At 38.0% G+C, this 17,570-nt stretch overlaps 1 protein-coding gene across 3 annotated transcripts in view; it reads right to left on the reverse strand.

Annotated features, from left to right (window-relative positions):
• The window catches only part of DISC1 (DISC1 scaffold protein), a 179,976-nt gene that overhangs the window by 38,550 nt on the left and 123,856 nt on the right, over positions 1 to 17,570 (reverse strand). For 2 of the 3 annotated variants that reach the window (XR_001554046.2, XM_085541314.1), the window contains exon 10: positions 3,976 to 4,036. The exons of the other annotated variant lie outside the window; for it this stretch is intronic. Coding sequence is in view for 1 of the 2 variants with exons in the window: in XM_085541314.1 (XP_085397440.1) it covers positions 3,976 to 4,036 (61 nt within the window). In the remaining variant the exon portion in view is untranslated. The remainder of the gene's footprint in view (positions 1 to 3,975; positions 4,037 to 17,570) is intronic. 3 annotated transcript variants of the gene reach the window in all.

Below are 17,570 nucleotides of genomic sequence, written 5' to 3' on the forward strand. Positions count from 1 at the left end.
CACCAGCTGAAAAGCTCTCAGTGCAATCGAGACAGGTCAGGGGTTACACAAAATGACCATAGGCCATCTGTCATTCCCAGACAAGCCTATGCTGCTGTGTGTGCGAGGAGGTGCATTGGAAAGCCTGAGAGAAACCTTTAGAACAGCAACTCTCCTCTAGCAGAGAGCTGGCTTTCTGCACCAAGAATACACAGAACACTAACAGCCCAAGATGAAATCTTTCCTTTACAGTGTATAAGAGGCTGTAGGCTGGCAAAGAGGGGTTTTGTCATTAAAACATTTGCAAGCTTAGACTTGCAGGCTCGGATACCACTTTTCAAAAGCACCGTGTCAGACTTCAGACAGAGCTCTGAGTGCAGGAGACTGAAGAGCTTCAATTGGACACAGGGACCTCACCTCACTGCAGAAATTCATCGCTGTCTCAAATGTTTAAAAGTCTAATGATTTAATTAGTGATGAAGCCAGCTCCTTCTGGGGTTTCTGCTGCCTCAGGGTTCAATTTGCTACAGCAGGTCTGGCTCTTGCATTCTGTGGAGGGATAAATGGATGGTCCCCAGGTCTTTCATTTTTCCTGATGTTTCATTTGTTCTCTGCCTCCTCCCCCTTAAAAATGCATTTTTCTCTGCCACTTCCCCTACCCAAATGCATTTTTCCTTTCATCACATCACATGCCTGTCATTAGTTATTCAGGCTGTGGTTTAGGCATAACTTTTCTGTTTACATGCAATGTCACCCAAGAAATATTTGGCATAAGAAAAAGAAAACAAGGATTTTTAAGGTAAATGTGAATTGAGCCATACAAAAAAGAAACACAACAATTCTGCTGTACTTCCTCTATCCACTCCAGTGCACTGATTTCACAGGTTATCAATTTCTAATAAGTTTCACAAAGGATAATGAATTCCAAATGTGTTTCTACAAATATCTAGCAGATGGACTCCTGAAAAATAAAGCACTTATACTATATTTCATGGAGCTGATCCTTACGGGTATGCTCTGAAAGTAATGCCTCCTATTTTATGATGTAGATCCACAACATTAAAGGCGGATATTGGTGGTATAGCAGTAGAGGTTGAGCCTTACTGTCAATATTCCATTATATTTTGTTGCCATAATGTGAAGCATTACTTTCTAAGTGCCCTACATGCATGTGTATATATTTAGTAAAACAACTTATTTTTCTCTACTACTGCAAGAATGCCAGCAGAGTCTCCACAGGTAAGACTTAGCTGAAAGAAATAAATGCTTTTGCAGCATGTTTTGATGATATAACTGAATTCCTGCTTTTACACAGCATTTTATAAGATAATTATATTTGCCATGGAACTTTTATTACCTTCTGTAAGAGCAATGGTCTGTAAGATAGCTGTTTTTTAAATTCTACATTCTTCTACAAGTTTGTTTTTTTTTTCTCCAGCTATCAAACATAAATCAGACAAAGATCAACCTTGCTATGAACTTGCATTCTCACCCCTTCCCCCCATGATAGAAGAAAATAAAATTTGCTAGAGGACAGAGATTTAATGAGATACAGGTCATATGTAAAATGTGAGAGATATACAATTGGTGACACTGCTTGACTTTTCCAGCAGAAGTACCAACTAGTGGTTTCTTAGCCATTTAAAAAAGAGGTGATTTTATGGATATCTTAAAAACTAGATGAATATCTGACACTGCTAATTCTAAACTTGGATTCCAACATCTAAGCACCTAAGAAAAAGCATGACTGGCAGTCTCAGTCTTCACCAATCTCAAAAGTCTTTATTAGTACTCTTCACATTTTGCAAAAACTGGCCACTTTCATTAAGTGCTTAAGTACTGATTTAAGAGAGAGCATGTAGGAGTGAAATTCCAACCCAAATCTTCTGTTCTTATGGCTGTAGATAACTCTTTCCTATGTTCAGTTTATCACCCTCAATCATTTACAAATAGGTAACTGACTTAAGCTCAATCATGGCCAAACTGGGTAGTTATTGAACCCAGCTTTAGTCACGATAATGACACAAAGGCCACAACAGTTTTCACTCTGGGTGGAAAGAGGTGGGATGAAGAAATACAATTTCTATGGACGAGCAAGGATTCTACGTAAAGATACCCATCTGACTTTCACTGAACTAGATTAAATAGATACAGCAAGCATCTGTACAATCTCATCTAAACCTCCCAAGTGATGAGTTAAAGTTGTCCCACACTCAACATACCCATAGAGATGTCTTCATTGAATACAGTCTCATTACCCTAACTCACATCACTTCTACATTTATCATAGAGACATCAAGTTTGAAAAAGACCTCTAAGACTTCTAGTAGTTTATTTACATACTGAAAAACCGTTAATGGCTCATGACTGATTCTTCCATGTCTGAGGCTTAGTCAGCACTGCTGGATTTATTATTATTGTGGGCAGGCTGGGAAATTTCAGCAGTTTGGCACCTCTGCAATAATCTGTATGGCTGGAACATCCAGGTAGCCAATCAGGGGCAGAGAAAGTGAAAATGAACTCTGAAATGGATGTTAAACCTACTGGTACAGCTGAAGTACTACACATAGCACTTGGACTTCATGCACTTACATCCTCAGTAAAGGCTTGGAAGGACATTCATATCTTAATGGCAACATTTTGAAACCTGTAGCTTAATTGTACTAGAAAACCAAGAGTGAAATAGGCCCAGGCTTATACCATACAAAGGAAGACAACTCCCATATACAAAAGCCTAAAAGCTTGCTATATCAGTTAAGTACTTACAGCCTAGAAGCATAAATGTGTGTTACTATACCTTATATTTTTAGTTAAGAGTAAGGTATGTATGTTTGTTTATTTGTGGGCTTGCTGTTGTTTTGTTTGTTTGTTTAAGTAATCCACAGGAAAACTTGTCTTACAGTTATGGATATGAAGCCTCTTCAGCTACGTTGAAATCAGACACAGTTCTGAAATTAGTTATGAAGTATTAAAGCTAGAGGGGACAAGCGATACACAGACAGTTCCTCCCATCATTTTTTACTCAGTTCCGAATTACCTTTAAGCATGAGAGTTACTCAAATAAGTGCCTCTATTCAACAGTACGAGTGAGCAAATAAAAAAATTTAGAACTGTTTCTACCAATGCAACAACAAACACAAATAATGAGGGAAACTAGATTATTAATTATACCTACTCAGAAATAGAAAGTAGAAATCTGGGAACTGCATTTTCCTTAAGACATAAACTCCAACTACAGGCTATGAAAGATTTTTCTAATAAAAATACTTGGGGAAGAAAAGGTCCACTTTTCTATCACAACAATGTAACAATTGCTAACAATCCTTCAAGAAGCAGCCTTAAAACTTGAGAGTAATCTAGAGCCCGCTTCATACAGCAAGAAGAAATACATGTATTCTGTGTATATGGATTCAGTTCCCAAAATATCCCCATTGTTGTTTTGGTTTCTATTGCTTTCCAAACCCTCAAAATAGCATTCATTCAAAACTGTAATATAGATGGTCATTACTTTTTAAGGGCACCCAGAACTGAAGTAAAGATTTCCCTGGCTCTGCTCAGAGTTGGGTTTTGCACAGGAATGCAGCAGTGCCTTTCCAACCAGCTGCAGCAGCCCCAAAGCTCCACAACTTCTGGATGTTCTACAGTCCATTCCACAGATTACAACACCCAAAGGCCAAGCTGGAGTGATGCGCACCAACCACACACGTACCTTCTTGTCTCTGGCCCTACCAGCTCTGTTCAAGAGCAGTGTCAGGCACTGGAGAATCCAACCCCAGCAATTCTTTCTTTTACCTGTATTCATTGACAGGCTGCTAGCAAAGCTGTCAAACATGGCCAGAAACAGAGGTCACAGCAACGTTTATGGGATTTCCAGCATTAAAATAGTCTGGTATTACTCTCATGCATGTTAAAAGCATTCCTATAATATTTATGCTTGTTAATGCTGCATTAAGAATCATTTCGAATTTTCCAAGGTTTCCATGATATCTTCCTTACCTATGTAGTTTGTCTTCCAGCATCTCCATGTACTTTTCAGCATTTTCTTTTATACTGGTCACTACAAGATAAAATTCAAAAAATTAGGTAATGTTATAACTGCTCAGTGTTTCCTTGTACAATCCTTGATACCCCATGTTTAGTATGAATGGGGAAAAAGGTAAACCTCCTCCAAGAAAACGGAAGCTTTCAGTAGATCATCACATCATTTTCTTTTTATTTTATTTCCCTAACAGGCTAGTAGGACTGGTAATTGGTTGTTCATTTTGAAACCCTTAGCTCACTTCACACATCACTTTTAAGTGAAGATATGTTCTAAAGATCATCACTGTTTCCACAGGTAAAACTTGCTGCTAGTATTAGGCACTGTGAATTTAACTATTCACCTCCTCGTCCCCATCTTCTCTACAAGTCAGTGCCTCCAGTGCTCCTCATATTTCTCACTTTTCCGCCTCATATTTTCCCCCTCACAACATAAAAATACACATGCTAAAGCCTGATATGAAAACATAGATTTAGTCAGATCAGCTGTTCTGAAGTTGCATGTGTGCACACAGGAGTTCATTTAAACTACTCAGGCAGTATCATTATCAACAAACATCAGGGTACATGTGACACAGGTTGTCTGCAGATCTGGTCAGACAGAAGCCACACATTCTGATGGCAAGCATGGGGCACATTTTTCAAAGCTGATGCAGTTGAGAAAGAGTGTCAGATTTGTATATATATACATACACACACACACAAACATATATACACACAGATTCTCTATGAAAGCATCAGAGTTTTATCCATGGTACCACTGTCAGAATGGGTTTGGCAGCACAACACCTTAAGCCAGTAGGATCATGGAAGATTATGTTGTATATAGACAACTGCATTAATTGCTACATTCACAGGTCCATCATGCCATTAGAAGAGTGCTGATGAATGTTAAGCAAAAGGTTATACAAGGATTTTCATGACGACACTGGAAACTAAGCAAGTTTCCCTATCTTGTAGCAGTTTTATAATAAGTACATAGCTCACTAAAAGTTCCTGCTTTCATTACTGTTCTTTTATTCCTGTGCTTCCTGTGGAAGTGCAGAAAGCCTGCAAGTCTTCTTTTAATGACACGGTACAGTTTTATATAAACTACAAGCAGCTTTTCAAAACTCACTGACAATTGGCAACGTGTTGACCTGAGGTTCAGCACACACTTTGATAACAGATAGCTTGAAGGTACATGGCTGCTGTACTTCCCATTCTCTTGCCATTGTCATATCCTTGAACACGAGCTGTTACAACTCAGGGGCTTATTCGTTCCCATAATAAAGTCAGCAAATATTATTAATTTTGGAGTGGGATGAGATGAGGTGGAGAATCCGTTTCACACTCACTTTGTTTCTAACTGATATAGTGACATCTTACGATACATGAAAGATAAACCTTGCTTTCAATGTCTCCTGCTGTGCTCGTCACTTTTTAATTGGGTACGATCTGATAGAGTAATTCGCACTTTCACAGCTCATTCCTGCCCCTACATGCAATTTTACAATGCCCTTGAAGCACACAGCTTAATATATCAGCATTATTCAATGACAAAAAGTAATGGACAAGAATATACCAGTAGTCAAAAGTAGGTCAGTTAAAAGCTAACACTCATTTGGAAATCACCTCACATCACTAAACCGCACTCTCTGCTGTCAAATGTTTTAACTACATTAAAAGAAATGCAAACTTTGCTGCTAAAAGAGAAAGCCGCCCAGGCTAGCTTTGTCTCCTCGCCTCTTGTGCATGTAATTGAAAGAGCTGTGACCTGCAGATTTTGCTTGAAGGAAAATACTGCTTAAAAATTCTACAGGGGTTACTTCCATCGTAACAAATTGCAGGCTGCACTACTACAAATACACAAATTCTTTCAGCTTTTTTAGATCATCTATTTGTAGTAGAAGACAACCAACAAATTAGCAGCTTTTTTTTTTTTTTTTTTTTTTGGTCCTAGTTTATTGGATCTCTATTCACCATCACTTCAAAGCACAAAAACTGCAAGCTGGAAGTCGTGCATGCCTTAAATCTAACTAGGAGAGTACTAGATGACAGACAAAAAAAAAAAGTAAAAAAAGTAATAATTGATGAGACTCTTTTCTGCATAAACATGCCAAATGGTTTATTTTTATATTTAAATGAATGGGAGTGCTTTTTTCATTAGTTCTCCAGGGATTTACACAGTTAGCTCTCATTGGCCTTAAGAGGAGTTATTAAAATAAAAACGTTTAAATACCTATGGGAAGATGAGACACCAGGGTATTTGCTAAGATTAAAAATAGACTTTTCTTGTGAAGCCTTAATTGAAGAAAAGTGAATTCAGCTTTTCTTCCTCTCATTATATTTATGTTTCTTCCTTCCTACAGAATCAAAGTCCAGTCTTGGAATCAGTCCTGATCAGACTGAGCTGAGGGGAGCAGCAAGCTCCTGTGGTGGTCTTTTAGTTGCCATGGAGCACTAATGTACCATTTTAAAAGCTACTTAAATATCTTCCAATAATTAACCTACATAGCATTACTTCAAAACATCGCGTATGGTTTCTCATCAGAGAGCACCTCCACTGGGGTAATGTTACGCTTCTTAATTACAGATGTGATTTGAGCTTCCATGTGAAGATATATTATTTTTATCCTCAGCCTCGTCTCTCACTAACCGTGTTTTCAGGGACAATGACATATGCTTTGCATTCTATAATTACTATTATCAAAAAATTATTTAATTTGGCACACCTTGAATGCAGTAGAAATTCTGGGTGTAAATGCTCAGCACTTAACTCTCAGAAGAGCAGGTCCTTAAAACCAAAGAAGCTTCTTCAACATCACAGCTATTTTGAATGGTCTTCTGCGAGTCTTAAGCATTCCACCAGACTAGTGACCCACAGCTTGACTTTAAGGGGGAAAATCCAACGGTTTTTTGTGGTTTTTTTTTTTGCCTTCCATCTTATCAGGTTTTTTTCTTGTTCATTTTTCTCTTCTGATCTGTAAATTGAACACTTTGGCATGAATGAACATTTTGTCATGCTGGAAGAGCTGCAATGGCTGCTAGCAGTTGCAGACCAAACAGGAAAAAAAGTGCCACACATTGCCTGCCTGTACAGCAAACCCAAAGACAATTCAACTAACCTTTCCTTTTCTGAAGTGTAACTTTCTTTCTCAAGTACTCACTTAGTCAGGCAGAATAAAACTCCTACTGACATCAATGAGAATTTTGCCTGACTTAAGGAAGTAGGATGAGATTTGGTTATTCAAAATGATATAAAAAATACAAGTGTCTGCAAGGACATTCATTGATCCAGCTGCCATAAACAGTGAGGGAAGAGAAAAGCCAGTCAAACTTCAGGGAAGACACATCAGCTGCTCAAATACATGTCAAGATGATTTATCAAGCCACAGTAACAAGATTTTTGATTACAGAATAGTAAGGAATTTTGCTACTTGTAGACAGGCACAGGAAAAACCCAAAGAAAGAACAAAAGAGGCCAGGTTTAAAGAGGGAAAAATAGGTGGCTCAAATAAAGACATGTGAATACTCCTAAAAGTCTAACATTCTGAGTCAACTCAATCAACTACATTCTATTCTGGTTCACTGATTATTTTTTTCAGTAATAAAGTTACTATTGAGAAATGTTGTTACTACCTGTCTCTTCCAGTGAATGTTTTGTTCCCAGGAATCTGTTAATCCTTTAAATATCATTACAGAACAGAACAAAATTAGCCTAGGGAAATTATTGTCACTGGAGATGAGTCTGCCAAAAAATAGGAGGAGTCTAAAAGGTCTGCTATTCCATAAATAAGATGACTATACAAAGGTGAATTGTTATGACAAAAAACAGTACTGAATAGCTATGGTATCACAGCCTCACAAGTAAAGACATAATCCAGAACTGACAGGGTTGAGTATCTAATAGGAGATTCCATAACAAAACCACAAGTTTTTTACTCCCTGTGAAAGCACTTGGCCTGGAGAATATCCTGCCATGCAAATGCAAAGCTGTACTTTGCAGTTAGATGACACCAGTGGATTGTTCAAACATAGTTCTGCTGGGACTAATTTGTGTGAACTAACAGACACTCTCCACCCTTCTGCGTGGATGAGAGTCTGAAGCAACTGCTAGGTGACTCAGCAACGTTGATTATTATAACAGTCTCACCCCATAAGACGTCTGCACTTTTCAGGATCTATTATGAAATGTCACTCTGCTGCTTTCACAGCTATGGTGGACACAGTATGCTGCACCTTGCCCATATGAAAGTTTCCAACACTATTTCCAGGTGCCTTTCCAGCACTAGGTGGTCAACTGCTCTGACACAGCAAGCTAACTCTTCTGGTCTTTAGAAATCACCAGTTAGAGGATCCAGCTTGAGCACTGCAGCCCTACAATGCAATTACTCTTCATTAGAATGTTTCCTGTGAGTTTGAGTGATACTGTAGGTCTAACTTTTTCTCAAAAATTTGGGTACATCCTGAACAGGAAGAAGAGTACAGTCTAATCTCTATACACTTCTGAAGTAGATGGACATTGCAGTGCCCAAGACAGCCAGCCTTCTCAATTTAGGAGGCCACAGAAATGCCAAGTATCAGCTCCATCTGCTCATCCCTCTGAATACAAGTCTCCCATCCTTTTTAAAGCTTGCTTAATTTGTAGGTCTTGGTGCAAAATTAATTACTTTGATCCTACAATGAGTCAAGTGATACTTGATTTTTATGTGAAAAAATACAGTTAAACATAGATGGTATACAGAAATTACTGACTTGAGCAAGGAGGCCACATCCTGGCCTGAGGCTGGACGTCAGTTCAGATATACAATGAAGAAAATCTTACCATGAATGGAAGTTTGACAAAGAAATAAAACCAGAAACCAGATCTTTTAAAAAGAAATGACAGGCGATGCTAGCAACTCTGCCTATAACAGCTTACACTTCTTTCTGGGCAAAGCATAAATGGTTTGCAGAGCCAAAAAGAGGTGGGCAGAGCTGCCCTGCATAAAAAGGCACATTTGAAAACCAGACATTCCTAGAATTTACCTTCTGAACCTTCTGCACTGTATTTGGTAGTTTTCATCAAAAGAGACAGTTGACTCTTTAAGTTCTGTGATGATTAAATTGCCTAAATTGAAGGGAATTACCACAGCATAATCTGGATTCTATGTTTCTTTCAGATCTCTGTAAAATCTAGTGACACAGGCTCAGTGGTTCCTCCTGTGATATACATGTGGAAGAAAGCAGCAGGGAAAAGGCAAATTACTTTCTAAATGCTTTCAGAAAATAATCTACTGTTAAAAAAAATAAAAATCCGAAACTTAAAGAAATGTTTTAGCATTCAATATGAAGTGAAGCTTGCTGCCTCTACATTAAAGGAGCTGAAGGAGAAATATTGAATCAGCAGTAACAAGAGCACTGAAATTACAGGACAAATACCTCAGTACTTTAAGAGGCTATAAAAAACATTGGGAATGAGATTAAGGCCCTGGGTCATTGAGCATTTAGCACAAGACCACCCACCCATCCATCCCCCAGGCCTTCCAAGCGAGACTTCCTGCCCGTACCAGCTCTCAGGTAATCACAGGCCAGGCACAGACACTTAATCACAGGTTTGGTTACTTTTCCACACACAACTCAAAAGTTTGCAAATACTGCATTTGAGGAGCACCAAAGGTAGGGATAAACAAGCCAAAAATGTGAAGAAAATCATTTCTGCCTCTCCATAAGCTTGGTATTGGATGGCAGCGTTCTCACTTCTGGGAAGCCTGAACAGAACTCCACATCTGCCTATTTCTCTTTTTTGGAGTCCTAACATAAAGAATCCCACATCGCCCAGAAATGCATTCTCTGTTACAAATAAGATTTCACGTTATTCAAAATCAGCTGAGATGTGAAACTGTGTGCATTTTTCAGCTACGATGTGACCACAATGTGCTATTTTGGAAGTATGCTGGAGATCTCCACTACAGATATACTCAGGTGACTGAAACTTCAAATCTCCTACCGACAAGATGAGGTTTGTATTTTATTCTTCCAAACCATCACACAAACACCTGTCTTCATAGCTTGTCACCCAAGCCACTATACAATCACTTATTAACACTCCTTAATGTTGAAAGCATCTTCCCAAAAGCCATGTAGAAAGTTTCCCTTTGTTTTCCATTCCTATTTTTTTCTTCCATTCTTCACTGAGCAATGGGGGAGAAACAAAGAGAAAAATGGGGAAAGAGAGCTACTCTTTTTTTCCTCCTCTCTCTTATCTAATTTCATTCCACTGCCGACCATCTGTTCAAACACCACCCAAAACCCCCCACATTTTTCTCACTTCTCGCAAAGCAGAGCCTGAGCATCAAGGAGATCCCTGCGTCCAGTTTGATCTCTGTGGATTGTCAGCCATCACAAAAGATCATCTGGAAACCATTTGCACAAGCTAACAAAGCAGCCAGAGTCGACACGTGCATAGGCACCAAAAGAGTTCAGACTTGTTATTTGAACTGCCACAAGTTTTTCCTGAAAGTAAGATTTATTTTAACACAGTTGTATAAAACAAAAAGACTCCAAACAAACCATCCATTATATAGCTTTCCAAGACAAAACTACAGAGGACAATTAGGCTACACTTGGTGGCTAAGCTCCAGGGCAGTAACTGAGAATACCTAATAACTATATCATGAAAAGAAAGAAGTCAAACTTATATTTGACTGAGAAGATAAACTACAAGAAATCTCAATTTAACTTTTGGCCTAACTGTGACTTTCATTGCTAATAGGGATGATCTGGTAGATGATCTGATATATGTCATAGCAGTTAAACAATGTCAAGTCTTCTAAGTAGCCTTGTAGCTACTTAAAACAGCACCCGGTTTAAGTTCTTTTCACAGTGGTTGTTTCACTGAACTTTCAAGTATTCAGTACTACACCTAACATTTCAGTTCTGGAGTTACACCAAATTTATATGAAATGAGAAAACCGCTTTGGCTTTTTAATTCAAGGTCACAAAGGAAACACAAAGATTTTTTTGACACTTTCTAGCTCTTCCAGAAAATCTTACAAAATAAAAGGATTCTGTGGACTCTCCTGATAGTATTAACATTATTATTTTTGATACAGCTCAACCTGTTGGCTAGTCAAACTGTACAATCCAGTGAGAATCCTGGCACTTACACAGAGACAGCCTTCATCTAGAAGATAAAATATATTTTATACTGCAATGAACATAATAATTTAATGCTGAAAGCACAACAAAACAGCAGAGCAAAAGAAAAAAAAGAAAGTGTTTTGTTTTTTTTTTTTTTGAATTTGCTTCCAAATGCTGCCATGGAATCTGGCTACGGAAAGAGATGAAAGGGAGAGATGAGTACAGATGTAGGTGCTTTGAAAAGCAGCAAGTAAAAAAAATAGTGTTAAAAAAAAGACTAATGTTACCACTGAGAATGGAAAATGACACATCTTCACCCCAGTAGAACAAATGGCTGCTAAAACATCAGTCTGTTAGATTATTTTAAAGAAAGGAAAGTAGAGCTTAGAGGTATATTGTGAAGGTTAGAACTAGTACAAATTGTGGTAGCTATGCGAAAAAGGAATATTCAGCGTTGCAAGCTATTTTTAACAACCTTGAAATGACATCAAGTAAAGCAGGGGCTTCCTACACCAATACTTTAAAATGCTAACAGCAGATAGCACCAGCTTGCATTTTTGCACTGGAGTATTCTTCAAGAAGCTCCAAGATCATGTCTTCAAACTACTGAACACCTGTGGAAAAGCAGCACTTTTTTCTTTGAAAAACAGCTGACAGTGAAGAGCAAGGTAGAAAAGGAAGGTGTCCTACATAGTTTGATACACTGAAGTTTTCAGAAACCCTTTGTAAATCACTTGGATGGTATTGGCTGTATCAAGAATGTTTGCTGGATTGCAATTACAGGGTTTCTAAATAATAATAATAAGAAGAAGAAACACTGAAAAACACAGAGCTGTTGAGCAGAGCCTGTTCTGCAGTCACTCCAGGCAGGAGAACTGAAGCAGACAACCTTAGCGTACTACCTTTCTTAATCCCTAATAATCTTTGTTTTGACCTCTTCCTCCTAGCACTATTCAAACCACTCATAAACTCCATGAAACTTATCAGTAATATTTAGCTACACTTGACACATCAAGTAAACATGATGCTTTTGACCATGAACACACAGTCACCGCTTAAAAGCCTTTCACCTATTAACCTTTGAAGCTGGAGCAGAGATTTAAACAGATTTGGGAAAATTCCAGCAGTTGAACAAAACAGATGTACTACAAGAATGTAAACACACTAAATGCCCTTACTAATCCTGAACACCTAAAGGGCAGATACACAGATACAAATGCATGCCGCTGAGTGGACAGGTATTTTCTGAACTGCTTTCACAACACAATTATTGATTTAATTGGCTGACTTACAAAGAATGCTTAGAGTATAAAATCATTATTAGCTTCCTTACTTTCTAGTACAAAAATCTAATTTGCTGGAGATACTGAAAAAGACATCTTCAGTATCTCTAAATTGTACCTCACTGCAGCCTTTCAGTACCTGAAGGGTACCTATAATCAGGACGGGAATAAACTCTTTGAAGGGCTGATAATAGTAGGACAAGGGGAAATGGTTTTAAGTTGAAAGAGGGTAGATTTAGGTTGGATGTTAGGGGGAAGTTCTTTACTAGGAGAGTGGTGAGGTCCTGGAACAGGCTGCCCAGGGACGTTGTGGATGCCCCATCCCTGGAGGTGTTCGAGGCCAGGTTGGACAGGGCCTTGGGCAACCTGATCTAGTAAACATGGAAGTTTAGTGGCCCTGCCGGGCAGGGGGGTTGGAGCTTCATGATCCTTGAGGACCCTTCCAACCTGGGTCATTCTGCGATTCTGTGTAAATTAAGGTGGCATCCATGCAGCATCTTCCCATGAGGTGATGAAGTACATTTCCATTGCACAGTGAATGAGAATCCAGTAACATTCCAGTGGAAGAAAAAACCTTCCACATTGCACTTTACCATGCATATACCACTCTGTATTTTAATTTTTTTCCTTTATACTCTCTTTTGTGACCAAAGCCAGGGATAAATTTGTACGTTACCCAGACAAACCATGAAATACTTAAGCTTCCTGGTAATCTTTTTGTCTAAAGAAGAGACTTAATTCATACTTTACATTGAGAGACGATACAAAAAGCAGCCCCATTACAAGTACAAAATGTCTTTCTCAATTGAAACTGACAGTTTCAGCATGAACAGAAAATCTTTTACTTGAGTTAAACTATAAGATCTCCGCTTGAGTAATGTCCGTTAAGAAAAAAAAAAAAAAAGGCATTAAAGTCCTTGCCCTTTGTGCAATATCTCAGCCTGGCTATACTGCAAGTAGGATGAATAGATTGGTTCTTCAAAGCAGCACAATGCTTTAATGCAGTCTTTTTTTCTTCTTCCTCCCTACTGACAGTAACAATTTTTGGTGGAGTTGGCGCTTTCTCCTGAACGGTCCCTACGATTTTCATTTCAGTACATTTTGCCTACCATGTTTCCCCAGATGTTTTCCTCCTTGACTCCTAAATCTATGTGGTTTATGTCACATTTTCTCTTCCCTTATTCTTTTTTCATTCTTCCTCAGTCTTTCAAACTCTTTTTTCCCTCATTTAGTATCACAGGGAATTTTACTTCTGGTTTTGCTCCCACTACTATATTTATAGTGCTTAACTTACCAGAAAAAGAAACTTGTAACAGAGAATTCTAAGTCTGCAGTTTGAGGGCATTTTGCTGGTCATTCTGTTGATTTTTTAATTAAACTCCTGATGGCTGATGTAGACTCTTCCTACTTTAGCTTAATTTAACATATTCTAATATCTAATGTTCCTTAAGTGTGAATCCAAATATTTATCAGTTTAAGCTTTGTGACCCAAATTATATTTCTAGTATCATCTGGAATGATTTAAGTTTTTAAGAAGTTTTGAAAAGATGAGCTAGAAGTCAAATTCTGGTTAAGTCAAGCTTCTCATCTTCAGGACATCCAGAAATCCTTAGCAACAGCAGTACTGCAATGCTGCTTGCCAGAAAGAGAAGTGGATGGAGTCAAGTAGGAAAAAGTCATAATAAAGATCACAGTGGAAAGTGACTGCTTAGAGAATTGAGCCCAAGGGAAAGCTCTGCTGGTCTGATAGCTGATGAACATGTTAAAGCCCACATCCTAGGGCACTTAGTTGAGGTCTGAGCAGAGACAAGTGCATGCTGCACATTTTCTCAACTGAGCTACTGTCTTTTTGCTTGGCTGGCTGACTGATATGTCAGACGAATGCCTACTTTTTTTTTAATCTTCCTTCCTCTCCTTTTTCCCACTTGAATTTTAAAGGCTGGGCTTGAATACCCATAGTTTAATATAAGTGGACTTGCATCAGCCTGTATGTTTATGGAAAGCTGAGGAATGTGCAGCAGTTTTCTGAATGTCAAGGTCTCTCACAGATTTTGCTGCTCACACCTGTCCAACCCATGGAAATGAAAAATGCTCACACAGCAAAGCTTCCACGGTGTTAGATTGCAAAAGGCATTTTCAGAGCTGTGATTGTGCATTTTAGCTGTGAAAATTCCAGTGATATCAGTAGAAGTCACACAGCTAAATCCCCAAGCAACACTTTTGGAGGATGACTTACATTTAAAAGAGGATTAGAAGAAAATAATTCTTACACAATTTTCTATGTAACACTATCAGTTTTAAATTGGGAGAAGTGTGGAATCATTTGGGGAAAATAAATGATTCATTGAGTATCAATTTTTCCATCCAATTAGGCTGGCCATTTATGCTGAATGTTTAACACATATCTCTGCTGCCCCTCCCTTTCCACAAAGTGTATATATTAAACACAAGTTAAGACTTGTGAGTTTTTAACTTTGTTGATTTTATATTCCTGTTGGGATTTAATGTACTGTTTTGTTTCATTATTTTTCCTCCACTCATCCATAGTATTGAATGACAGTAATAATGAGCTCAGAATCATTGTACAAATCCCAGTAGGAGCCATTCATAGTTTGTTAATAGGACATTATATTTGCATTACCAAGTTCAGTTCAAAGCACACTGTGTAAATTAGCTCCAAGGGTTACTACCACGAATCTAAAACCAGAACATCAGGTCAATTAGTACTGCACAAAAGCACATTAGTTTGGGTGAAATCATAAAGGGACTGATTAAAATTCTAGGAAATCTTCTCCTACCTTGGCTAAGAGCCTCTCAGAAGAAGGCTGGTTTTGCCTCCAGGAGAGACCTGAATGCCTCAGCTCACACAAGTGCAGTCTGATGCCAGTGACCCCAAGGCCTGATAAGCAGTGCTGACCTATTCTAAAGCAGGGGAAAATTAACTTGCAGGTCACATGGAAATCCTCCAGTTTGCATAGAGACACTTTCTTCCCCATCCAAATTAAAGGTACCGGTAAGCATGAAGATAAGTTGGAGGATTTGAGAGTTTGCCATAGCATGTATATCTTACATGAATATGCAATTAGCTAAGAAAAGCTTATTTAGATTCTACCACAGAAAGCATACTACCACTTCCTAGCACAATTAAACCCAGAGCTACATAACAAAAAATCACAATTTCATATTGCTGAGACAGGGAGTTCCCAGTAACAATAAACTGTATGATCCCACTAATATACTGTAGGACTACTTACTTTTTGGATAAACAGTACATGAGCAATCATAAAAGCAGAAGACTCCGCAAGTAGTTAATGAATTTCACAGATCACAAACAGCACCTTAGAATAAAACTGCTGGAAGAGAAACACTGGCACAGCAGGAGAAGGGATACCATAATGAAGTTCTGTCTCAGGACTATAATTCTTATGAAGCCAAGGAATGTTCCAAATAAAACAAAAGGCCAAAGGATGTTACCATCTGATCAGGTCAGTTGTTTGGTCCAAACCTTCTACTCAGTTCAAGTCAGTCTTGCCAAGCCATCAAGTCAGTACGAGCTATATGTCTACTCAGCCAAAGATGATCAGAGATTCACTCCTGTAGCTAGCACCTGAAAATTTTGCTAATAAGTGGCCTTATAATAGCAGCTTCTTCTGTAAACACTAACCCGTAACACTCGTATATCATTACTCTCTGCAGAAATGTACTTAAAGCAGTGGCTAGATAACTTCAAAAATTACATAATCTTGAAACAAATAATGGGATTTCAGATTACACAAAATAAATCATTCAGTAACAGTTTTCATAGTCCAGTGCATAAGAATGGTCATTCCTTATACACTGAGATGGCTATAGCTGTGACACAGATTAAGATTTCATAATTATATTTATATAAAAATATATTTATATATATAACATATAATTCTTTTCTTAAACCTTATACACAACTCTTTGGTAACTGCCTAATAGGTTTACATGGATAGAACACACCAAAGCTTCTGACAAGCCCAGGAAGAAACAACTGAGTTACATGTAGAACAAGGTAGAAAGGTATAAAAGAGGAGATATTGGAAAATGAATGTGGAAGTTTGATTCAAGTAACCCTGTGAAATGCTTCCAGTTCCTTAATCACTACCAGTTAAATAGTTGGAATTTTCCTTGTGGATAAAACTGTAAGAATGAAATTATTTGCCTGTATAAGATATTGGACATGTTTGTTTAGCAGACAACGGCATATAAATACACAACAGGTTCCACTCTAACTGCAGTGCAAACTGGTGTGTAAAACAGAAATAGGTTTTTAGTAAATTACAAATATCTGGCAAAGACTCGGCTGGGAAAAAAATGCTTTATATGAACTGCAGTAACGCAAGGAAGATGAGAAACTATACATAAATTGAAAGAAATTGAATACATTAGCAGAATGCAAGCTAACAAAAGGCATATTTTAGAAAGCAAGCACTATAGGACCTCTACTATTACATGAAAACTCAACTGCAAAAACAGATAAGATAGAGTGATCAACAAAACAAAAGGTGTTTGGTATAAGAGCTTCTGAAACCATATAGTGACACAAATCAATGGATTACTTTCTGTATCTACCTATTTAGTAGCATAGTAAGGCTCAGATTAGCCTTAGAAGGATTAGACTGAAAAAAGAAATGAATTTACAGAGGCAGGGAAGTAACATTTTTCTGTAAGATTCAGTAGGAGCCACTGTGATTAAAATTCTGCCTTTTCAGGACTACTCTGTTGAATGTGAATCCTCTAAATTTTGTAAAATCAATTTATGAGGCACTTTCTTTCTTTGTTTCAATTTGTTCTTCTTTTCTATTGGGTTGGTTTTCCTACATGTTTTATATCTGTTAAAGAGGAAGAGAAGCTGCTGAATATTTTATTCTGTGGAAATAAAAGATTTTCTGTCACTCTGCGCATTTATATCCCCACAGAAGCATCAATTAGAACTTTCTGTTTGACATATACAGACACAAACGCATGGGAATCTGTTCAAGATATATCCACGTCTTCAAGATATATCCACTCAGGGTCAGGGCAAACTGAGAAGAAAAATCTCTTCTTGCTTTCTTTGTTTCACATGAGGATATCAGACTGCTATTGCTTCCCTAATGAGAGAGTGAGGTAACTATTATTCCTAATTGTGCCTTATTC

Source organism: Coturnix japonica, chromosome 3 (assembly GCF_054131305.1).
Source record: "Coturnix japonica strain WE chromosome 3, WE-NBRP24, whole genome shotgun sequence".
Taxonomy (NCBI): Eukaryota; Metazoa; Chordata; class Aves; order Galliformes; family Phasianidae; genus Coturnix; species Coturnix japonica.